General features: G+C 39.6%; 1 protein-coding gene across 12 annotated transcripts in view; it reads right to left on the bottom strand.

Moving 5' to 3' along the window:
* RC3H1 (ring finger and CCCH-type domains 1) overlaps positions 1-25141 on the bottom strand; it is a 68264-nt gene extending 43123 nt beyond the window's left edge. For 10 of the 12 annotated variants that reach the window (XM_072869045.1, XM_072869048.1, XM_072869052.1 and 7 more), the window contains exons 1-2: positions 24947-25141; positions 459-829 (exon numbers count right to left, since the gene is read on the bottom strand). In XM_072869045.1, the coding sequence (XP_072725146.1) occupies positions 459-689 (231 nt within the window). In that variant the 5' untranslated portion in view covers positions 690-829; positions 24947-25141. Of the gene's footprint in view, positions 1-458; positions 830-6911; positions 7020-24946 lie in introns of those variants that run through there. The other 2 variants (XM_072869047.1, XM_072869058.1) reach the window with 2 other exon arrangements.
* Positions 25142-25144: the final 3 nt, after the last annotated feature.

Raw genomic sequence — 25144 nt, 5'->3', positions numbered from 1 at the left:
CCTGCTTTTGGGACAACCAACCACAAGTCCATAGGGTGAATATGGTAAAGCAAGTAACCTACCACAGAAGAATGACTTCCCACAAGATAAGCTCACTGATCCAGTTCATCCTTTTGGCAGAGCATGGCTAGATATGAGTTAGGGAAGAAGGAAGGGAACAGAACAAACCTGTTCTGGTGACAGCCCATGGTTACACTAAATTAGATGTAACACAAAAAAATCACAGTCAGCAACCAGTAGAATCAAGATTTGAACTATTGTTCCAGGCACCTCTGCTACAGCATGTCAAAGGTCTAAAACCTGTATTCATCAAAGTCAGTCTACAAAAAGGTAGACGTCCACTCTACACACCATTAACACAGAGTCATATTCTTTGTTCATGACTTGTCTTACTAAAAGAAAGAAGGAAAACAACATAGAAACAGATTTAAAAAAAAAAAAAGAAAAAGCACTGATACCTGAGCACCCACTAGTTGCAGCAAGGCTGAGTTCACAGGAAGGAGTTCAATGTCCGTATTGATAGTGGTCTGGTCAAAAGGGCATGCCTTACGGTGGAGCTTGTTGAGGCACATCTTGCAGACAGTGTGGCCGCAACCCAAGCTGATGGGCTTCCGGATTGTTTCGTCGAAAGTCTGTGTGCAAATCGGGCAGGAGAGAAAATCCGTCCATTGTGGAGCTTGTACAGGCATTGCTTCAGGAGTTAATTGACAAGACAAAAGTCTAAAGCACAGATTCCACTGGAATCAAAATTTTTGAGAAAAAAAAAGTCCGTTTATTTTTAAATATCTTCTGTAAGTACAGACAGTCAGCACATAGTGTGAAACATAACCTAAAAGAAAACAGAAACAGGAAGTTAGCATTCTCTACTGGAACAGGCCCGTGAAATCCTTTGTGCTAGGTAAATACCACTTGTAGAAGTATAACTGAACTAGGAGTGCAGTTCCGACATTAAATAGGGGACTAAGTCATGACTTGCTTTAATTCCAACTGGTCTCTGGCACTGAAAAAGCCACTTAAAACCGTTTCTGCTGTTATGCAGCTTAAAAAAAACCAAACAACCAAGATAGATGACTATCTCATTAAAGTTGTAAGACTAATTAGCTTTTAGTTTTTATGTTTTTTTTTCTTTACAAATGAGCCAATTAACATTAACTAGATTTGAATAAGAAAAAGACAATTTTTGAAGGGCTGTTGTGCTTATTCCACTAAAACAATTTTTTACAGTACTTATTGTGAGCTTTAAGTAATTTTGCTTAGACAAGGCTTCAGCCAAAACAAGCAAGCTTTCTTCCGAGTTCAGTGGTCTCTGGACTGGCACACAATGACTCTGCCTAAACATCTGAGCTGCAATAGCCTCAAGAAGAAATGGATGAATGGCTCAGGGTACAGTCAGACACTGTCTGCATGCAATACAGCTCATGCACAATGCTAGGTAATACTACATACTGCTACTACAGTACCTTCACACAAACTGATCTGTACAGAGCTGCATGGTACCACGTGGACTTATCCAGTCACATCTCAGTTACCCTGAGAATCTCCATGCATTACTGGGTATAATTCAGCATTGATAACTTGCACTCAGTCTGCCTATCAAGCAGCTCCACCCCTCAAAAGCAGGAAGAAAATTTCTAGAAGTCACTTTGGACTGGAAGAGTGACAACTGTTTCTCAAGGACCCTTTTCTAACCCTGATTTATATCATTAATTGCCTACCTAGAGATTATACTGACAGAGAAAGTAAAATTTTTAATGCATTGAGAGATTACACTGAAACATTACAACAGAGAAGAACCTGGGAGGTCTTTATTACTTGGCACTTCTGAATCAAAATGCTAAGAGGATCAAATATTACTAATTATAAGGGAATGAAAGATAAGACATGTCTGTGGGACAAAAGAATTAAATAAAAGCAGAACTCTGCATGTGAGGAGAAATATAAGAGTAGACAGATGAAGTGATATGAAAAGAATTATCAAAAGGAAAATTGGTAATAAAAATATTTCTGATGTCTGGCTTACTTTCTATCACCAATGAAGTTGGCAAAAAACAGTGCAGCTCACATAGATTTACTACCAAATGATTTTTCTAAATCAAGCAGCAAAACAACAAAAAAACCCCACCCCAACCACCCAAATGTGTTTAGTTTCACTTTCCCACACATCATTGGCTTAGCTTTCATAACCAAGGAGTGTGCACTTGCTTGCTAGTATCTGTTCAGATATAAAGTTCTTAGGTCAGCAAAACGGCAACCTTTTATCAAATCTTAGCTTAAAAAACCCTCAAAATTAAAATCTCAATTCTAAGTAAAGGCAAAGAGAGAAACTTCAAGTTAGGACTTGTGCCATTCAGAATCAAAGCATTTTAAAACAGCAACAAAAATCTAATGCTAAAACAGACACTCTGAAAAGCCTCAAGTTTTTGTTCCAGAATTTAGTGCAATGTTGTTCACGGTTAACATTGTTTTGCCGAGGCAAATAATGAAGAGTTACTAGTTAAGCTTTTAGCCATGTTTAATCAACAAACCATTAAAACTTAGTTCTAAAGCTAATAAAAAAAATGTACTCCTATCTTCAAAAGACAACGTACAATGCCACACAGCCACTGTTTACCAGCTGACAAGAAATCAATAAGAAATCAATACTACCAGACAGGCTGGTACTGAGGAAGAGGCACTGCATGTGGTTAACACCACCATTGCACAACTAGAAGATCTGCCAAGGTTGTTCAGGGTGTTGTGTCCCCCTCCAAATTACCTCTTTAATAGCAAATCAATAATTTTTTTCATCTTGTCAGCAGACAGCCAAATCATTCCCATTACTACTCTATCATCATAATCCAAATGAAAACATTTATACTTGTAAGTAACTTGACTGAGCTAACTGCCTAAAACACCCAGAAATTTATTTCCAAGCCTTCCTCCCCCTCCCTGCCCCCTTTATATATTTTTAAGTAAATCTTGGTATCGAGTATTCCAGCTAGACTCATTCTTTGTAAACCAAATCTGTAATAGAAGTTACCTTGAAACTCCACAAAAATCCTTCTGCAAAGAGTAGTACACAGCTTGATAAATCTAGTGTAGGTATTGCTGTGCTATGAAATACCATCTGAGGTTCAAAATTTAAGAGCTGAATCATATTGCTTCCTTTCTACCACACTGGTATTAAAATATCTACCAACAATTTCCCAAACTCATCTGCAATTCAGAAACAATTTGAACAGTCTATTTGAAACACTGATTATTAACCAAGCATTAAGGAAAAGAGCAGTTCCGTACTAACTGAGGAAATCTAAACCCAGAAGCTAACACGAAGCTATACCATCAACACTAGAAAGTGGATGTGGACATGGAGACTCCACCATCCCAGGCTCTGAACTGGAAAAAAGGAGCTGAACACAACTTTAACACTAGTTAACTAATTTAAAAAAAAACAAAAACAACAACAAACAAACAGCAACCAAAAAATACCAGAGACATGTTGTTCCTACCTGTACCTCTGGCCACTCCAGACAACTGGCATAATGAAGTAGGTCATATTTATTTACAATCTCAACAGTTGAAAGAAGTCTGGGGAGGGAGGGAGTAATTAGTGGCATCCCTGATCCCTTATCAAGGCAGGTCTCCAGAGAACAACGGAAGCAAAGCTTACACACAAGCGCAACTCTCAGAAGGGTCCTAATGAGCCCAAGCCTGGCACCAAACTGCCAGAATAGAAAGGCACATCACATGTGAATGGAAAACCCACAGCCCTGACTGTGGATATGCAATCACTAGAGAGGCACGTTTCACCAGTGGGTGACAGTTCCCCCTCACCCGTGATGGGCTTCTCTCCTACCCCTCATTTCACCAGACACTGCAGTTCCTGTGGACACATACTGGTGCCTAAATGCCAGAGGAAGGCCACGGATAACGCTGACAATAGAAAATACGGCTGGGAGAAACCTCAGGAAATCATCTATTTCACCACGGTCTAACTGCTGGAACAGATGGCTAACTGGCTTCACCCAGCCAACCTTTTCCCCACAGGAGAAAAGAATAGCTGTTTGAGCAACAACCCTGCTCTGCTAATAAATCTCACAAGCAGATCAGCACAGGACTGTGGAATTCCTCCAGTCCCACGTAAGATAGGAATGGCATCACAGGGACTGATAGTTCATGAGCTGTATGCATAGAGGCTGGCACCAAACCAAGTACTGCTGCTGCTGCCACAGCTCGCCATGTACATGGTCCAGTTTTCCTGCTAGATCTTCAACCTTCAGACAAGGAAGCAGAATCAAGTGCTAAGATACAACATAAATCTCTCCCAGGCACAAAGCATACAGATGGGGAAAGATGTGTGCCTTTTTGCAAGGTTTGTGGCTTGCTGTGACCTTGGAAATAACTGGAAACAAAATATTCTCTAATTTCAAAGAGCTACTTTAAACAGGAGAGGTTACAAACGGCAATAAAATGATGGAAACAAGAGTTTCATTATCACAGACAGCTACTGGAACCATCATTACTAGAGAAAGATAACATTTCCTTGTAGAGATAAGGTAGGAAAAGCATATTCACACTTTCATGGTACAACTTCTTTTTTTTTTTTAATGTTTCTATCCAGCATTATGCCAGAGGTGAGCAAAATGCAAAGAATGCAAACATTTATAAAAGACATACCTATTTAAATAAAATCCCTCTCCCCATAATATTATGACATTTTAACCCACTCTCTCAATTCGCTAAGTATTTCATACCTGTTAGCTTCCAACACTTTAACTATATATACACACACACTTCTTTGTGCATGATTGAGGAAAATGAAGATATGCCAAAACCCAAGAAAACAAAAAACTAAAAAAGACACATCCACAGTACATAAACTGGAAGACAAGAAGCTGTAATTAAGAATGAAGATGCCCCAAGACATAGACCTTGAATACTACATTGGGATCAGAGACAGATTTATTCCATTTTTTTCTGAGTTTGAAGATACAAAAAACCTGTATGCAAGTCTCCTCCTCCTGCTTAGCCCTGCATAAGCTGTTTCTATCCACAGCTAGAACCACCTGAAAAAACTTCTCTCTTCTGGGCTCTCCCCCCACTCTCAAAAAATCCTTGAAATTCCATCCTTCAGCCCAGACTGAAAATGTCACGCTGTAATCAGATCAGTGACCTGTCTCCTCTGGGACCTTGCCAGTGCTTCAGAGAAAGACAGGATCATTCTATAAACCACCAGGACAACTGCTCAACGCTTTATTACATTACTTACTCTGCCATACTACAATGCAGAGGGGTAATGCAGTCTCCTGTCCAAGCTGTGTTATGTCTGTGATGGCCAGAGCCTTCCACACATAGCTAGAAAGCTTTGCAGATTCAATCTTCGAGAATAAAATGTTTTTAAAATGCAGAACATTTTGTACCAATATCCACTGGCATCAAGTTTCGCACATGACGACATACAGGAAGACTCTTCTGTTTTCAGTTAAAATTTAACTCCCTTTACAGAATCACAGAATTGTATAGGTTGGAAAAGACCTTTAAGATCATCAAGTCCAACCGTAAACCTAACACTACCAAATTAAATTCATTTTAATTTATTTAAATTAATCACACTCGCCAAATCCTTTGGTACAGGTACCAAGCATATACCGACTTCCTTCAAACATGTTATTTGGACCTAACATGTACTAGCACAGATGTATCACATGCCACTTCGTCATGCACAAGTTAGTACTGATCTTTCCCAGCAGCAGTCCACAGTAAGTCATGTTACAGTTTAAGGCAGATGACTCAGCACACCTACAGGGCACCCTCTGCTCAGTTTCTGCCATTTCAGTATATACAGCTCTTAAGAGCATTACCTGCTCCCATGTTTTTACGTATCTCTCTATGGCATTTCACTAAGCTTTTCTTACCCAAGCAATATCATCGTCATCATCTTGACATTTGAAGATCAAAATTCTGAATAATAGTAATTTTTATTGTCTGCTTTTATTTTAGTCCTGAAGCCACTTCATTTTTGCTGAGTCTTACTCAGAAATAAAACGAGCACAATCTCCTGTAACAGTTAACAGTGAACATAAGTAAGCCTATTTAGTGCAAAACTTAACGCTAAAGCAGGTCCTCGCTGCCAAAACAAACTCAGGCTTGCCAACTGATCTGCTCACACAAATACAGCTCTTGGCTATCTATAATTTAGTCTAATAAAGAAAATACCATTTTATTAATTCTTTTAAAGACTCTTAGTCCTTGGTAGTAACAAAAATTGCTGAGAAAAAGTAACCTAGCCAAAGACACAATTCTCTCTCCTGTAGGACTGGTTCTGTGATACACTAACTACTTCAAAATCTCTGACACATGAGATTAAAAACAAACCAACAACCTAAATGAAATGAACAGAAAATAACAGAACAATTCCTAACTAATCAGGATTACCAGATACCCACAGTGCAACCCTACCCAACAACTGGACCTCTCCATGCTTGCCTAGAGCCAGCCAGACACGACTAATTATCACCAGTGCTTCACAGAACCTATTTAAGTACATAAATTTTCCATTCCAGTGCGCTCTATGTAACAGCATTTCTGAGAACACTAAAGTATCTTTCCTCTCTTTCCTGTGGAGAAGTGCAGGACCTAATACTTTAAAAAGTCCTGAATTTCATTTTAGGGAAAAACTGACCTGATAACTCATGGGTAACCCTGACCAGCCAGAAGTAATGGGTTGTTTACAGAGACTCAACACTTTGTTCTCAAAAGGCATGCTGAAGCCACACACACAAACACCCCATACTGCCAACTTCACGGTTCACAGAAAATCATGCTAGCTGTGTCTTCCATATCCAGTTCTACAGAAAAACCTCTGAAAAAAAATGAAAAAGAGAGAGAAAGCCCATGCCTGATCAGAGTAGGTAGAAGAAAAAGCTTCTTACCTCCACCCGGGGAGCTCCATGAACACTAATACAATAAGCCCAGAGTAGTATTTCTGATAGATTGAAATTTTTTTCCCCTCCTGTTTGCTCTCTGAAACTTCGCTGTACACCGTCAACTGACGGCAAGTGCTTCAGTTCCTCATTCCTCCTCTGCGCTGCACGCATGCCTGCTCGCATGCACACTCCCCAACACCACTGAACACTCACCCAGAAGAGAGCTCTGTAACAAAAGAAATTCCCACCCAGCAGCAAATCCTGGAAGTTTGTGTGTAACACATGTTCCCACCCTTCTTTCAAAGTTACATAAACACCAACAGACTTCAGTGGCCATATAATAAGTCTCTTTAAAAGGAAAAAAAGAAAAAAAGAGAAAGAAAAAAAGAGAAAATCATGAACACCATAAAAATTCTGTCCCAAACTCACTGAAGCTCAGTAAAATACCATTCAAGATTTGCTTTCTTTTATCCTCAGTAATTTTTATTTTGACTGTGAAAACAAAGGAAGAAGTTCATCTACTTTCATGCAAAAAAGTCTTATTCGGTAGTCTGTAAAGTACCTTAGGAAAATGGGGCCACTTAAGGACAAGATGTTGTCCCTCATTTGAAACGTCCTGGCTTGTAACAACACGAGGGAAACAAAAAAAAAAACCCCAACATCACAACTCTACCACAGTACCTCCCCAACAGAGAATCTAAAAGCAATTTACAATGATTTAAGCTTCACAACATCCTGTGAGGCAAGAGCTAATGTTTTACTACAGAACAGAAAACTATTGAATAAAGTTACTTACCCAGTGTTTCACAGGAAAAAAAAAAAAGAATGAAAGCTAATACGTCATTTTCTTGCCCTCTTCTGCTCACTAAACATTCAATCACTAGCCTTGCACCATTAGGGCCATGAACATTAAAAGACTACATGTGTGTAGAGGAAGGTTAAAACCCTCAAGACATAAAATCTGCACATGGCTCGAACAGTAAATTTTCAGCAAAGATATACGTGATTACCTTCGTAATTTCTGGTTGATATTATACATCCCTTACAGCTTATTTAAAAGAAAGGGGAAGTGACTAACTATTAATACTAAATGGTTTCATGATCTATTCTACCAATCATAAAGATTCCCAAGTCCATAGATGATTAAGTCTAGGGAGTTAATAGCAGACAAGCCTAGAACAGGTTCCTTTCATTTCAAATTAAGAGTTCTTACATTTGTCAATGAAAATGACTATAACAGTAACACGATTAAAACAGGATTAAAAATCAAGGCAGAACCAAATAGATTAACAGAAGAAAGGCAGAAGGCACTTAAATATCCACAACAGTTTTCAGAAGAGAGACTTTGGTTCAACTGGTCAAATACTCAAGAGCTATCAATCCTGCTCCTGAAGAGGCAAGCAAATAATTTGCTTTTCCCAGAAGCAGTGTCATGGTTTAGCCCCAGCCAGGAACTAAGCACCACGCAGCCACTCGCTCACGCCCCCCCGGTGGGATGGGGAAGAGAATTGGAAGAGCAAAAGTAAGAAAACTCGTGGCTTGAGATAAAGACAGTTTAATAGGGAAAGCAAAAGCCGCGCACGCAAGCAAAGCAAGGAATTCATTCACCACTTCCCATGGGCAGGCAGGTATTCAGCCATCTCCAGGAAAGCAGGGCTCCATCACGCGTAACGGTTACTTGGGAAGACAAATGCCATCACTCCAAATGTCCCCCCCTTCCTTCTTCTTCCCCAGCTTTATATACTGAGCATGACGTCATGTGGTATGGAATAGCCCTTTGGTCAGTTTGGATCAACCTTCCTGGCTGTGTCCCCTCCCACCTTCTTGTGCACCTGGCAGAGCACGGGAAGCTGAAAAGTCCTTGACTAGTGCAGCAACAACTAAAACATCTCTGTATTATCAACACTGTTTTCAGCACAAATCCAAAACATAGCCCCATACCAGCCACTATAAAGAAAGTTAACTCTATCTCAGCTGAAACCAGGACAAGCAGATACATGTTTGAATGGTTGCTTTCTGAACACCCAAATAACCAAAAGAATTGCAACAACTACAAATTTGAAAACTAGAGCTAATTATCAAGCAATTAATGTGCCCCTGAATAATTATATTCTGACATTACTGAGGTCTGAGGCCTTTTCCAAGTGATTGGCGAAGTTAGAGAGGACAATTCCTTATCCATACTAGAAGACCAGAAAAAAAACAGGTTAAAGTTTGTGTGTCCAGGAGGACCAATCTCTCCTATCACAGTTTTTCAGAGTTTATACAAGAGCCTATATTGCAAAAAAGTTTTGTTTGGTTGGTTTAAAAAACAAACAAACAAAACACAACTTCCAGATTTGCTAGTGCTTGCCATAAGATCACCCATGAAAGAAGCCATAGTAAAGATAAACAGGACAAGCATGTTAAAGTCTGCAGATTCAAGGGTACAGACACACATTACCTCTTGGTGTCAGCTAGAGAAGTCACTGCTCTTCCTTACTCATTCCTTTCTAAGGTATTCCAGCCGAACTGTTTGCATAGTTCTTCCCTGGTTTAAGCTAGCAGTTTTAAATGTAGATCTTTATTAATAAACACAGGTAGGCAGAAATGTGGGTGGACAGCAATTACACAACCAATACCTCATTTTAACTGAAACAGGGCAACAAATCAGCCACACAAACAGCTCATCTAAAATAAAAATCTAAGTAGTAAACTTTAAGAAGAGAAAGCAATGGGAACCAGGTAGCATTCTGGAGACTGCAAACACTTCAGCTGCACAGGCACAGGTGAAAGAACAGGCATCTGAGTCCTAACCTACTGAAGCAAAACTTTTTTTTTCTATACACCTTTTAGTGATCTGAAGTATCAAAAGTATCATAGCAGTAATAAGACTTTTATCTGCTAATGAGAAACCATATTAAAGATCAAAATTACTAAGGCCAGTATCATTCTTTTTCATGCAGGAATAATCTACTGTTACCTGACTACTACTACAGGTGTTCAGTAGATGAAAAGTAAATTTAGGAAAGGAAGGGGGAAGATCTTGTTGCCACTGCAATGCCTTTATCATTTCTTAGACTGAGATAAGTAGACATGAATCATTTAGTTAAGACCCAGCATAATTCAATGAAAGTGAAAGCATAAAAAAAACCCCCAGCCTAACAAAAAATTAGAAAGTGTTGCTTGCCACCCACTCTCCAGTAAGAGCTTCTCTCCCAGCCTGATTCAGCAGCTGTAATTCTGCTTCGATGTCAGTGACACTACAGCTACAGTAATACTATCATTGCGATGTGAAACAATGAGACAGAGAAGGGGAGAATTAAAGCCTGGCTGGAGACACTGGTCAAAAACTGTCCGAAAAAGCTAATCAGCCTCCAACCTACAATACAACCTTTAATAATTCCACCTCCCTGCCCAGCAAACTTCTGTAAAAGAAACACTCTCTCTGAAAAGACAAAAAAAAATTCCAGAAATTGCCAAAGCTGGATCTTTTTGGGTGCTTTGTGTGTGCACACATGCTTTTTTGTAGTATACTGTGAAAATATTACTGAAAACATTTCTTTCATAGACTTACAAGACTAGAATCGAGTAATAGTCTGAAGTTCCTTGCCAGCTCATTCCCCTTATGTTCAAGAGTTAGCATTACACTGTTCACTCTCCCAAAAATGTTTTTATTTGTTTTCAAACTACCTAGTAGATTTTTAAAAACCCCTAAACCTCATGTGTCCAAAATTCCAGGTGCAATAGTAAGGAAATGCTAAAATACACTGTAAGAACAGTATTAAGTGAATACACCTGCTACTGTCAAGCACAGGAAAGAGGCGGCTTCTATTTCAATGAGTCACTGAAAGTAAAATGTAAATGTAAAATCCCATTTTACATAGAACTTCACAAGTATTCAGAAAACAAATATTTTAAGTGTCCATTTGAAAACTTCATCTCAGAAATTCCTCTTTAGTGGTGTGTGTCCCCCTTTGATTTGGAGGTGGTTTTTCTTGTCACTTGATGCTGCCCCCATTTTAAAAATAGATGTCAAACAGCTTCATGTTAATAACTGTTTACATAACAGTAGTCTCTAATAAAGCTTCAGTTATTCTATTTACCTTCAAAGCAGTTATTTTGGAAGACAGCACTTAAAACACCAAAAAGCTCTTTTAATAAAAGCACAAAGTCATCCAAGAGCCATGAAAACAGCTAATGAATTTTTAAACAAAACTACGGATGTAGTTGTTGGTCTGCTTGTTTTTTAATTCATGAGTTCATTTTAAACATACTGTAATCACAAGAAAGGATGTCTTATATGTTGCATACAAAATCTCTAGACTACTGTGATGTTATTTCAAAAGGCAGAGGAGCACCTAGTTTGCTGGCACATACATTTCACCACAGCAGGAGTTCACAATGACAAAGAAGTTTTTTCACCCCGAGCCTTATTATAATTATATACCCTGTTACACCCTCCTCTCAAAGATTTTGAGACAGAATTATTAAACTACATCAGCTCCAAAAATTCAGCTCCTCTACTTCAGGCACCTGTTCAGTCAACCATGTGATATCATTTCTATATTAGTAAGAAACTCTATGGCACCATCAGCTTCAGAGAAAAGATGCACATTTGAAAACAGCTGTCAAAACACTATTCTGCTTACCACAACACTGCAGTCATAACAACCACTTCCAATAAGTGGAGGCAGGCAGACTGAGGAGCTGCTAACAGAAGATAATCTAGGTTTTCCCCATTTCTCTCCCAGATCACAGCTTAAGTCTAGCTGCACTCATCCTGTCTAGAACTAAAAAGAGAATTGTTAAAAGACTAGTGAAAAGACCCAAGCTGTAAACAAAGACCAAATCATAGCCACTACCTACAAGCATGACACTCCAGATGAGATTTAATGCTGCAGCAACAGAATCTCATCTCTACTAAGACAGAAGATAACCACCTGCATTGCTTACCACAAGGTAACATGGGTTAACCATCTTATCCTTGCGAGGACTAAACATTCAGACTTACGTTTTCATTCTACCACCAATGAAGACCGATAATGAAACTTTACCTATTTGGCCTTTTCAGTGCAGTTTCATGCAAGGCTTACAGTGGGGCAAGTCAGAACTGCTTCTCAGAAAGTACTCTCGTGCCAGCTCTAGATCTGACATGTGTCATCCGCATGAGGGACCTAAGCCTGTCAAAACCAAATCCCTATCCTTCCCACATTAGCTTCTAACAGGCTCCAAAAGCTGTTCCAGATCTGTTAAATAGTCAAGCAGTCCTAGAAACATAAGGGAAAGAGTGGGGGAAGCACAGAAGAGGGAAACTTCAAGACAGCCTCTTTTAGCATCAACACATATTTGTCAAGTTTTTAGGTGTAGTTTCATGAGCAGCTTATTTTGGCACAACCAGGGCAACACAGATTTTTAACTATGTCTTCATTAATGGAAGCCATCTGTAAAGAATTGGCTAAATTTTAACTAGATTTAAATGCTATTAAGCAATCCTAGCAATGAGGATGACTAGGCTAACAGTTTGGTATGATGAGAGTAGGTGAAATGGAATAAGGAACTGAAGCAATAACAACCTGTGGAATTGTTCCTTTATACTAAATCCACCTAAAAATTTTCTATGTTTCAAAAATAATGCTTCACAGCTAGATTTAACCAATGTTTCTTGACAGTGCAAGTCACAAATACAGTCAAAACCATCTTTTCGGCTCATCATGGTTATAGCACTGAGCAAAGTGCTAGCTAAAGAAGATGAAAGAATGCTGTAGCAGTCCATAACTCCCAAGTTTTCCTACTGCTCCTAGAACCAGAGTTGCAAACAAAGAAGCAATCATGTAAATGCTACAATAGCTAATACAAAAATAGCTTACAGGGACCAAACTAAGACAGATATCCTCCTTTGGCTAGCCCTGTAGTAGCTTCACTGGTAATAATAGCAGGAATATTAAGATGAAAAATGTAAGTTTCACAGATGACTATTCTGCTTGTTTCCATGACACAGACTGCAATCTTGTTTTAATAACGTAACCTAGTCTACACTAAAGCTCTGGAGTCATCCAAGGTTAAGATGCAGCTCATTGCAGAAATGGCACTGAGCCTGGAGAGTTTCAGCTCTGTTGTAACAGTTGCATTAAAAAAAATTAGCTAGTCAACATACTATTCAAAATTTTCTCTACACCTCTGAGCATAGTTTTGTTGTAAAAATCCAAATACTATTCAGGACAGACAAACCTGCTCATCACTTTTAAGTAGTGTTAAATTACCACTGACACAGGGCTTAAAGTCTTTAAATATCAGTAGGAGAGGTCACACAACTGTTGCTGAAAAGCAGGTTAATTCAGGTACTTCTGACTCAGAACATAATTGAGCCTCATTTGCTTTAAATGCTACTGGCACTCGGTGATTCAATTTGTAGCACTCCTAAAAAGAGCAGTTCCAGAGGCCTGAAATAGCCTGGGGCAAGGTACTCCTTTTGAATGAGACTTTTCATGTAACCTTCAATTATAAGGAAAAAAAAAAACCCAAACCAAAAAACAACACCCCAAAAAACCCACACTTAAATATTTTGCTGCTTTGGTGTTAGTCTCACTTACCTTCGAGATTTATAAAAATAGCATCTTTCTTCACAGCTTTACAAGATCATTAAAAACAGTACTTGTGGTTTTAGTGAGTGGAAACAAAAGGCTCAAGTCTCACGGTTTCCATTAAACACCTACTCTTAACCAATAACAAACATCTCAGAGCTTAACCACAAAAATGAAAGCTTTTTTTTCCCTGCTTTTAAATTTTTTTTTTAAATATAGCAAACAATGCAAGACAGTCATGTATAAGAGAAAAAATCCAAACCTCCAACATCCCATTGATCCTCCAATCAGTAATGGATAAAAGCTATATATATTTTTTGCAGGAGCTTGAATTCAAATGGGAGAAAAAGAGTATCTTACTTCCTCTTAAGAGGTTTTGAATTACTTAAAAGTACTTGTATTGGCAATTAAATTATTTAAAGTTACAAAACTTGAAAGTCATCTGAGCAAGAGGGCAAAATATAATAATTCTGGGAAGTTACCTGTTAAAAATCCACTGCTGACTTGATGAATTTTGCTGCTCCAGCCTTGTAAAAGCAGTTCTACTCCAGACATGTAATTTTGTCTTTTCAAATAAAGTTATCTTATTTACTGCTTGCTTTGCATGAAACTTGTTCTAAGTGGAGCAGTCCATGAAAAACAATGTTCTCATTCTCAGTTTATAATGCTAAGTCTTAAAAGATGTATTAATCTCTGAAAACATATTATGACTATATTATAGCAGGATCAGCAACCAGAATGATGTAAAATAAAGGACACCATCTCACAGACTCTATTGCCAGAGTTCTATTAGTAAGAAGTATATAGTTCTCCACAGCATGCTGAACTAGTCTACCTTTTTAGCAGAAGTCTACTCTTGGTTTTAATGAAGCTTATTCACAAAAGATTAGATGTCACTCATGGAAAACTAAGGACTGGAAGATACTCAGAGAGAAAACAACAGTAGCTGCGCAGTCAAGCATCTTTGTACTTCAACTGGGTGTTTTAACTTCCATTAGCAATCCCCTCCTTGTAGTGGTCACAGCCCACCAAGAGCTTTTAACAGGCACACCATCACAGGCTGCTATGAGACTAAGTGTTTGAGCCTTCACATGCCCTGACTGCAATATTACCTATTCCAGTACCTTGAGAGTAAATCTAATAAATGTTTTACAGTTACTGTACACAGGGACTACACAGAAAGCTACTTCTATTTTTTAAATTTCCTTCTTTTAGAGTCTTAAAATAGAATGGATGCACTTAGCTGCCAATCACACCTCTATTGTTGCAGATCAAGCCAGGGTAAGTGACAAGTAAGCCTTGCACAGGCAGTATTTGCATGACTCAATCATTTAAATTCCCTCTGTCTTGAATTGTTTAAGCCCCTGATTAAACAGCAGGTATCTAAATACATGATAAGGCATAGGAAGGGAAAACTGGGCATTGAAACCATCTTACTACCCATGCAGTCAACACCCCTTTACACATTCCTGTATTTAGCCACTCACTGTTTTGGGAATAAAAGCAACGACAGTAAGATAAAGCTGAATGACAAACAATTCAAAAAAGAAAATTCTCAAAATCTGTAAGCCAAAGCCACCTGTAATAGCACTACTGAAGCCCTCATAATTGCACTGGGAGTTATTTTCTTTAATATACAAAACCTAACAGGAACAAAGTATTTAAATGTATTTATTAGCATACTGCAGTCACTGGATTTTCACAGGCTTACTGTCAATTTTCATTCTGTAATGACAGCTTACATACCAGCTTGTCACATCAACATGACTGATTCTATTCCCACTTCTCAAAAGCTACACTAATTCGTTAATGTAATTTCAGAACTTATCAGATGTGCTTGAAGGAAAGGATTGCCGTCACTCACTTCCCCTTCCTGAAGGCTGCCAATTACTGTCACATGAACTGGCAAATGAACCTGGTCTAAGGCTTTCTTTTTCCCCTGTCTTGGGGAAGGGGGTGGGGGGAAGGACAACTAACATTTTATTTACCAGGTGAATTCATATATTACTCACAGGAAGACACAGTGGAATGGTTTTTTTTCCCCTTCAGATTTTACATAAAAGAAAATAAGCCTGTGATCGTTTTAATACCTAGTGAGTAATACCGACACCACACCCCATTCTCATCTTGCAAAGCCTAACGCGATAGCCACACCATTACACCCTCAAATACCGATGTATAATTTACCTTACTGATACCAAGTATTTCTGTAGACGCCTTTCTTCCTGGTAGGTCCTGAAAACATCTACATCATGCCCAAGCTTCAGCTTGACAGAGCTCAAGTTGTTCTATTCTAAACTGGTCTAGCGAAGCTGAAAACCCACAAAAATGGCTGCGATCATATAATTCCTCCTCAGAAAAACACCCAGAGACATCCCCACCCAGTCCTGGTGTGCTATTTTGTTAGAAACATTTAACTGAGAAGTTCCACTGAGAAAGGAGTGACCAGAAAAGCTAACTACAGATCTCTCTGCTTGCTGAAGCCATGTAAAACCTCAGACTTATAAAACCAGGGGGGAGATATTTCATTTCTATGAACTACAGTGCAGAGACTTTGACACTTAATGTAGAATAACGCAACTGATTAATTTCTGATACACCTGGTACAGGAATAAATGCCAAAAAAAAAGCCTGAAAGCAACTTGCCAGTTTATGTCATCTTATTAGTCCTATTTTTATTCCTTCCTTTTTGCAAATGCTACAGAAATGAGACAGAACATCACACATTAAGGAGAGATGAAAATTTTGTCAAGCATTCCCCCCCCCCGAATGTATTCTGCAAAAATTACAGTGCTCAGTGAGAAGATGTCTTCTTAACTCTGGTAATAATTAGAGAAAAGGGATCAATTTAGTACAAGTATAACCTGTGAAATTTATTTTGCTTTGCAGCCACGAAGCTGTCAGGTCTCCGCTACCAGATCTCTCTTACTTTAACCAGAAGTGTGCCCTTCTCTACCAGCAGCCCTCAAAACAGGAGGCTGAAAGAGAAATGCTACCCTCAAAATCCAAGCAGGCCATCAAAGGTGACTTATCGCAATACAAGCCTGGAAAGTACCAACTGGGCTATGCCTTTTTGCTTTCTGGTAAAGTGTTTAGGAGAGCTTTGTCCGCAGCCTTTCACTTTATTATTTTAATAATAAAAGTAAGAAATATCCTGCACTCTGACAGACCTTTTATTTCTACATCCCAAGTCACCACTGAAATGTTAAGCAGCATCACTGAAGGGAAAACTGAAAAGCTACATTTCCCAATGCATTCTGACACAAGTCAGAACAAGGTTATTCCTGATATCTCCGGTCACCTACTGTTATTGATAGGCAGCCTCTTACTTCTACGAAAAAGCAGAGAGATGGATGATTTAGAGGGTTTCCAAACACACCGTCAACCCTTACTTTGAGCACATTTTCTGTGCACTAAATCATGTTTATCAATGCAAAACAAATTATTTGTCTCCCTGAAGATCCTTAACACAAATACATCCTTAAACTTGACAAATGCAATAGATGATTCAGAAGAGAAAAAGCAGAGGGAATCATGAAGTAAGCCATCTTCGAGTCAGGAAAAGGCTCTGTATAAAGTACAACACGGTAGATAAACAGCATAAAAAGGTATGACAGAAGCAATGTTTTCAGACAGCTGTCACATGATTTAGTACAGGACACAAATACATGAGACTAACAATGCGCACAAGCATTAGCAAGTCCAGAAGACACCCCTGATGGCTCACACCTTTTCTGTAGAATCCAGTAACAGCTGGCAACAAAACAGTCACATTTAAAATAGTCTGGACTATTCCAAGCAACCAAAGTTTAACTAATTCTCACTTTCCTGAACAACATTTGCTTTCCACTTGTTGTATGAATCACCTACAAAGAAGTTATAGTGTCCAGGCTTCCATCCTTAAAGACTGGTTAAACACGGAAGACTAGAATTAAAATTCACCATTTTAACTAAGGTTTTTTGCAGCACTACTAAGACCTCTCTTTTAATTAATTCTACAGGAGGCCTTTTCACACAATTAAACAAGAGAATGACTCACAAACAGGAAGGACAGCCTGAGTCGTAGCCTCTGGTTTAACTTACCCAGTCCATTCTATCAAGCCAGTTTAGCCTAACTTATTTTTATCTTTCTCCTTTCAAATTTACAGCAAGAGCCAAAGTAGTCACGAGGGAGTGCGCCATGAACAATACTCCCTAACTTCTCACCAGTTCCAGAGGAAGCAGTGACATTTTGCTAGTCCCCAGTAAAGTCCAAGAACAAAGAGTCCCACGGTTGCTCCATTATCCAAACAGCCCATCCTGCAAGTCTGAATTGTCAAAGCAACAAAATTAACAGGCAATATGCTGTCTCTGTTACCTGCATTAGCTAGCCGAATTGAATACTGGTTCAGGACAAAGTTAAACTAAAAAAAAAAATTTTCACTTAGAAGGAAAGAAGCTAATTAATACCAGAGAACAAAAGACCATTAAAGAGAACAGGAGAGGTGAATACACCCATGGATCCAGGAAAAAGAAATAGCCTACAAGAAAACAGAGCATTTTAGCAAGCAAAGAAATAAAGACTCCTTACAGAAAAATCATTTCAAGTCTGAAAAGATACATGGGAGAGTGGTATTTTCTTTGTAATTGCTTTGGTAATTTGTGAGACTTTGCCCTGTTCTCATCTATTTTTGAAACAAAATCCACATTCTCTTTACAAAGAGAGTAAGACTAAGAATTACTGTCCTCCTGGAGCTGCTAAATAAGAGCTAGTCATTTTCCAGCTTCCAAAAATTTTTGAATTTTAATGTCTACCCACACAATAATAAGTAACAATGCAGGTGACCAACGACAATTTCAGTATTATAATAAACAGCTATTTATCAAGATCTTTTGAATTTGACTAACTGGTTTTGTTATTTACAACGGGGTACTTGGACAATTTGGTATGTTACATGTAAACACCTGAGCTCCTCAGACATGTCTAAAAACAACTGCCCAAATGCCATGTAAAACAGACTTCTTAATTGCTCTAGAAGAGCTCAAGAAATACCTACCTAACCAAGCAAGAAAATACGTTGTACATTACTGGGAAGTCTTTTCACTTATAGAGGGGGGAGGCTGAGGCTTGCTTCACAGTATGTATGCACTCCTACTCTTTCTTCCATACCTCCCGTCTGAAGCAGGATAGCACTTTGCTGTTTCGTGTCTCCTCAAACCACTCAGAGCACTTCACTGTGGCACAAACCCCAGGCCTGATTTGTATAAAATGAACTGAAATAGGAATTTTAAATTGTGAAACATCACGAACAGAAATGATTGCTTCACCAGACTCATGAGCATGAGCAGATTTTTCAGGATCTCATTAGCACAACATTCACTTGTAAAGGCAGGGGAAAATTTCCTACTGAGCCTCCCAGAGAACAGCTTACAGTCAGAAACATGAGATTTAATTATCGTTAGGCCTGCATAACTGCCACAATTATTAATGGTCATAAAATAATGTTTATGCAGCATGCCACAATTTCAGAACACCATGTAAGCTAGTCAAATTCACTTTCTACTCTTTCTTTCAAATTTAGTGGCCATTAATTTCAAGGTCTCTCCTTTGGTTCTTGCATCTTGGTACAGAATTAAAAAAAAAAAGGGGGGACAAAACACTTTAGTCTTGCTGTACTGCAAGTACCAGATTCATCAGATACAAACACTGGATAAGGAAGTCTTAACACTTTCATTTGTTTGTACAGTTCCTAACATCAAATAGTACCTGAAGGATTTCCATTCTAAACTGATAACAAAAGGAAGGGGGGGAACAAACTGAAAGAATGTGACTTACAAGAAAAGTAAGTCAACAGTAAGAGTTCTATTTCACCCACTTTTGAAGGGCATTTATGTTACACAGTCACTCATTCAAGCATAACTGCTACAAAAAGTGAAGAGTGCTAAGTCAGTATGAATAATGTTTACTCTAAAAACAAAGCACAGATAAAGTTAAATGCTAATGAACATTGGTAATGTTCCACAGAAGCTGGTTTATTAATAAGTAGGTAATTAAAACCACCCCCCTCAGCATGGATTTCAGTTCATTCACTTTGTAATACCTTCGCTGAACCTCACTCCTTTTGCTCAAAAGATAGCTCTGAAATTTGAGTTGGAGACCAACACTGCCTGCCACAATTTATCAAAAATAATTACCTTGCGGGTCCATGAAGACCTTCAATGCATAATAAAGAGACAAGATTCCTGCTACTCTAGTAGCAGTCTCCTTTCAAAACAGTAGGTAAGTTAAAAGTTGTAACTGAAAAACCTTCCAACTTGCTCACCATTTGAACTGAAGTAATTGCTAGAAATTATTTCAGGGGGAAGTTCTGAGAAAACCTTTAGAACAAGGCTATAAGCACTACTGCTCCATCAGCTGATCAATCAGGATTTTATTATGAACAACAGGTTTAAAACCAACTATACCTCCACCTTCAAAGCTTATCCTGACATGGTCTGATAAACACGGAAGCATCCTGAAAAATAATAACATTTGGAATGCCCAGATTTTATGTTAATCTTCACATCCTGCTTTTAAACAGTAGTTAATTAGATCATTTTAAAGACACCTATTAAACTGGCATAGTAGAGGGATGAGACAAACCAGACTTTCCTTGTTAAAACGAAAAAACAAACCAAAAGAAATCAGGAACCACCTGCAAGATCTAGATTCTCCCAAACTAGCACATTTCAAGTTACTTCAGCTACTCCACACGCTTTGTTTCTTCAGTTGTCTTGTAGCTGAAGCACAGTCCTACTACAGAAGTCTGATTAACATAAAATGCACCCCCCAAACTCTGAATACTTGTGCAATTGAGAAATAATGCTTTATGTGAAGGATTTTAAAAAAAGTGGTTTTGCAAGACTTTTTGCAAGAAATCAGTAGGGAGAGGGCTCGATACAGCAAGAAGAACATGTCACTTATGGCTATTTTAGTCACTTCAAGGTTGGAATGAATAATTGTCAATAAGCCCTCCAGCTTTTGTAATGTTGAACTCGACTCACCTTACCCATCTGACACAAATACTCTCTTCTGTGTTCTTTGTCTCAAATTACATTGCAACCTCTGCCACAATCTATGCGAAGCAAATGAAAGATCTGTTCCTTCCTTCAGCCACGCTTGCACTACTTTTCAGTTTAACTGCATAGCCTCCATTTCTTATGTTGCAAAACAAGAAAAATTGCATGTCTGTCAAAACAATCCTCTTCCCTTGCCTCCTCTCTCCTCCTCCCAATCATCTCTCATATGAGGATTTTTCTCCATGTTCCTAATAATTCCTCTTTTTTAACAGTGTAGCTAACATTGTACGAAATAGGTAAAGGCACACAATCAAGTGATAGAGATTTTCTGTGTTATTCTACATGTGGCCCTTATGCTTCCTGAGATCCTTTTCTTTCCTCCTTTTCTTTCTTCACCTTCTTCCCCCCCTTTTGTTTGGGGGGAAAAAACCCAGCATGCCAAGCATAAGCTTTCATGTAAAAGTCTGCAAAGGATGTCCAGGTCCTTTTTCTATGTGAATTAACGTTAAAGTCTTTAGATTTTCCAAATGTCAATGGCTGCTGCTCAGGAGATGCTGCTAATTAAACAATATGACATTTTTCATCTGCATAATACAACAGTGTCTTGTTCACACCAAGTTCAAGCTTGAGGCAGAGCCAAGAGCGACCTTCTCAAATGTAACGGTAATACCTACTTGTGGTTATTCTATCAGCCTTACTGCAAAATATTGAAAGTCTACCTGCATAAGATTTCTGCAATATGTTTCTGATGTATATAATAAGCTATCTCTACCTGCCGAAAGTTGCCCTAGACCACATGTAGCTGCCTTCCCTCTCACTGTATTAGAAAGAAATCTCAAAGTGGGGACAGGGGAACACCTATTCCACTTCCATGAAAAACACTCCTCTACAAATTCCAACATAGGGCACTGTACAACCAGTACTGCTTCTGACAACATAAGTCTGCAACAAATGATTTAGAAATCTTGATATTTCTATCACAAAAGTCCCTTCCTTCTCCAGCTGGTAGCACACAACATGTTGCTACCATGCAGTAACAGGAAAGCTATTTCCTCAAGCACTCTAACCAGAAAGTCTTTTTAAATCAGAAAAATCTATTTACAATAAGCTGATAGGACTTTTGCACCTTCTTGCCCATTACACATTTCCACAAATAAAAAAAAACCCTCATTAGAAATCAGTTAGCCCTTTGAAATCTAATACCACTTCAACTTTTACCCTACTGGTAACCAAGAAAATGAAACCGATGCAAAAGATAACCATCAAGAGACACACTTCTTGAGAAAAACAAGTGGTCAAACTAAGTAATGGGAACTGCACCTAATTCAGCATGCACTGTGGAATATCTCTGTACAGAAAGGAAAGTAACACAACATAAGTAAATATTTGTGGTTTTCTTTCTCAGTTATCATGAGTCCGTAGTCTTCAGACTGTGTTACTGTAATATAGCGTACACAGAATCTTAAAGGTCATACTGAAATTTCAGCTGGTGCAGGATGTTTATATAATGATCTTTCACAACAGAAGCATACTATATCTTTATTCCTGTATGATAATGGTTTCATATTCATCACCAAGTGCAGTCCAAGGCATTAACTTCAAACTACAAATTCCCCTATGGCTTAACTCTCACGTACTTTCGAGTCAGATTTTTTTTTTTGGCCTAACAGCCAATATTACTTGGGATGCTCCAGCAAACAACCACCTGATTTACTGGGTGCAGGAAGAACAACCACAAAACCACACAGAGTTTCATCTGTAAAATGATTCAGTGAATCCACTGGGGAAAAGAATTTTAAACAATGAGCAGGCTTTGCAAAAAATTAAAAAGTTTTATAAAGGGTCATCTGCTTAAAAGGTACCCTATAGTGGCTGCTGCATAGGTATTTTGAGATGGTCAGGATGTTTGGGAGCCTAAATGCAGATGAGTTCTCTCCTTCTAGTTCAGCTTTACACTTCATACTGTTTGAAAGCTATGATTCCACAGGTTCTTTCAAATGGATGAAACATTTTTTCCAGGTATCCAGCATGTAAACCATATGGTTTCTTGGGTGGAATAATAATTAAAAAAAGTAATTATCCTTCATATTATTACATATTACAGAATGGGAAAGGTCAATTCCCTAAGTATCATGACACCCTTTTACAGCACTGGTTAGTTATGAGATATAGACCCTAAATAAAATGGGATGTCAGTCTTTGCCATCATTATCAAAGGGTGACCACCATCAGCATCACCCAAGACCTCCGAGCCACATATAAAGAAATTAAGTCAATATTTTAATATAAGCACTCGCTGAATCTCAGCTTCTGCAATGCTTAATTCAACAAGATTGATAGTTTCCACCCAGATTGCTGGTCAATCACTGGCAACATGGCAGAAGTTTCCAAAAGCAATCCTGTTAGTTTCTGTTCACCTCCTTTAGCACGACCACTTTTATATAATAATATACATGTCCTAAGATACCCATAAATTAAACCCCAACATATTAATGTATGCAGTTTCTGGATTTGTACATTCATCTGTTAATTGGAACATTCGTTTTTAAAAAAATCAGCATACAATAATCTCATCACAAATTTCTAAAATATTTTGCTTTAAACTAAGCTAGTTTGGATACAAAGCTGACAAAAATAAAAGCCCACCAGAAAACACACAAGTAACTTCCCACTCACCTCCATTAAGGTTACTGCTGCTCAAAAGTGATTGACAAGCACACCACTCAAGTCTCTGGCTGTCAAAACAGACTGCATTGATGGTACCTGTGTTTCTAAATTTCCCCTCAAAGCAGCCTGTCAAGCTGCCTGCTTTGAGAGAACCTTTTCTAGGACAGGAAAGTAAAGCGATAAGCTATTGCGGGGAAAAGAAAAGGAGCCTAACTGATAACGTCTGCTTCTATTTATGTTAGTGGAAACCATAATTTCGTATCAACAATGTGTATTAATGAAGAAAGCCATGGTGCTACTGGCGAAGCTTAGAAACCATCAATAAGGTACACACTCCTCCTAGGAACACTGGGCTACTTATACAACTATGAAGTCTCTTACTAGCTTCATTGACTTCAAACACAGAAATACAGACATTTATAGTTAATAAAATTAACGCCCTCCACATCCTTATAAGCCTGAAGGGGGTAAAAAAGGTAAGTTTAGGAACACATTAATTTCTGCTTCATAGTATTGCTGTGTTATCTAACAATTCTATAGCTATATGACACAAATAAGGTATAAATGCTGAATTTAACAACTGCATTTCTCTTCCAAGTAGGATCATTAGAAGATAGCATTGCTAAACCAGTTACAATTTTTAAAGCAGCTCCGCAACAGTCCAAGGTTACTTTGAATCTTTTAATCATTTTTGCACTTCCTCCCCCCCGCACTTCAGCCATTTTCAATATAGTAAAAACACACAGAAAATAGCAGCTACTGCTGGAGGAACAGAAGATTTTTCATTCATACTTGACTGAAATAAAAAAAAAGAGAGCCACTCTGAGGAAAAAGGCATACATGCACGTGGAGAAAATTAAACATTCCCAGTTCCTAGTAAAAAAAACCGCATCAGTTCTCTGTTTTAAAACGGCACAGGCCTCGCAATGGCTTTTGAGAACAAAAACTGACACCAGGATATTCCCAACCACCAAAGCACGTTAAAATGCAGCTATACCACCATCGCGCTCCTGGCAAAAAACCTTACCCATCCTCGCCCTGTTAACCCGACAGCTAAAACAACGCAAGGGTGAAAAACTACTGAAAGTAAGCAGAGTTTCTGTTTGGTTTTATCACGGTTTCTCCCCACGCAGAGGGAGCCCGGGGGCCACCTCACTCTTCCCTCAGACGCCACAGACAAAAGAGCGACAACCGGGGGGGGGGGGGGGGGGGGCGGGGGGAGGTGGGGGTCCCCCCACACCGACCACGGGAAGAGGGGGATTCTAGTCTTATTTCTTTCCCCCCACCGTTGTTCTTTTAGCTGTGCCGAGTGCAAGCCGGGAATGAGTTTTCTCTTCTTTCCAGGCACGCAGAGCCCCTGGAAAAACAACAGCAGGCGCAGGGCACACACAAAAGCCGCCTGTCCCTTCTCCGCCGTAGCCAGAGCCGGTGCCGCCTCTCCCCACCCCCCAGGCCTGGACCCAACCGCTGGGCCCTCCCCGCCCTCCTCCGCCTCCCCCGCACCAGGGACGGCGGCATCCACAGCTCCCTCCCTCCCTCCCTGCCCGGGGCGCTCGGAAATCGCGCCCGGCAGGAGCCTGAGGCCTAGCAAGGCAGGCAGCGGCACAGGCCCCACAGGCAAGCGCAGCGCCCGCCCCTCCACCTCCCTTCGCCGGGAAGCGGAGCAGAGCCCTCCCGCCAGCGCCCCTGAGGCCAGCCCCATTGTTCCCCACACCCTAGGCTCTCCGCTCCCCTCAGCCCAGCGGCGGGGGGCATAGGAGACAGCGCACTCACCACACGGGCCGGGCTCCCCGCAGCGGCCACCGGCCCCCTCAGCTGCGGCACACGGGGGCGGCCGCAGCGCCCTGCTCCTCCAGCACCCGCAGGCCCCAGGGCTCCCCTACCGCCGTCACCTGCCGCCCCTCCGCCGCCGCTGCAGCAACGGCCATCTTGTGCGTCGGCTGCCTCCCTTCACCACCTCCCTCCCTGCAC

This window comes from Ciconia boyciana, chromosome 7 (assembly GCF_034638445.1).
Source record: "Ciconia boyciana chromosome 7, ASM3463844v1, whole genome shotgun sequence".
NCBI classification, from domain to species: domain Eukaryota; kingdom Metazoa; phylum Chordata; class Aves; order Ciconiiformes; family Ciconiidae; genus Ciconia; species Ciconia boyciana.
This window is presented reverse-complemented; position numbering and strand designations above follow the sequence as displayed.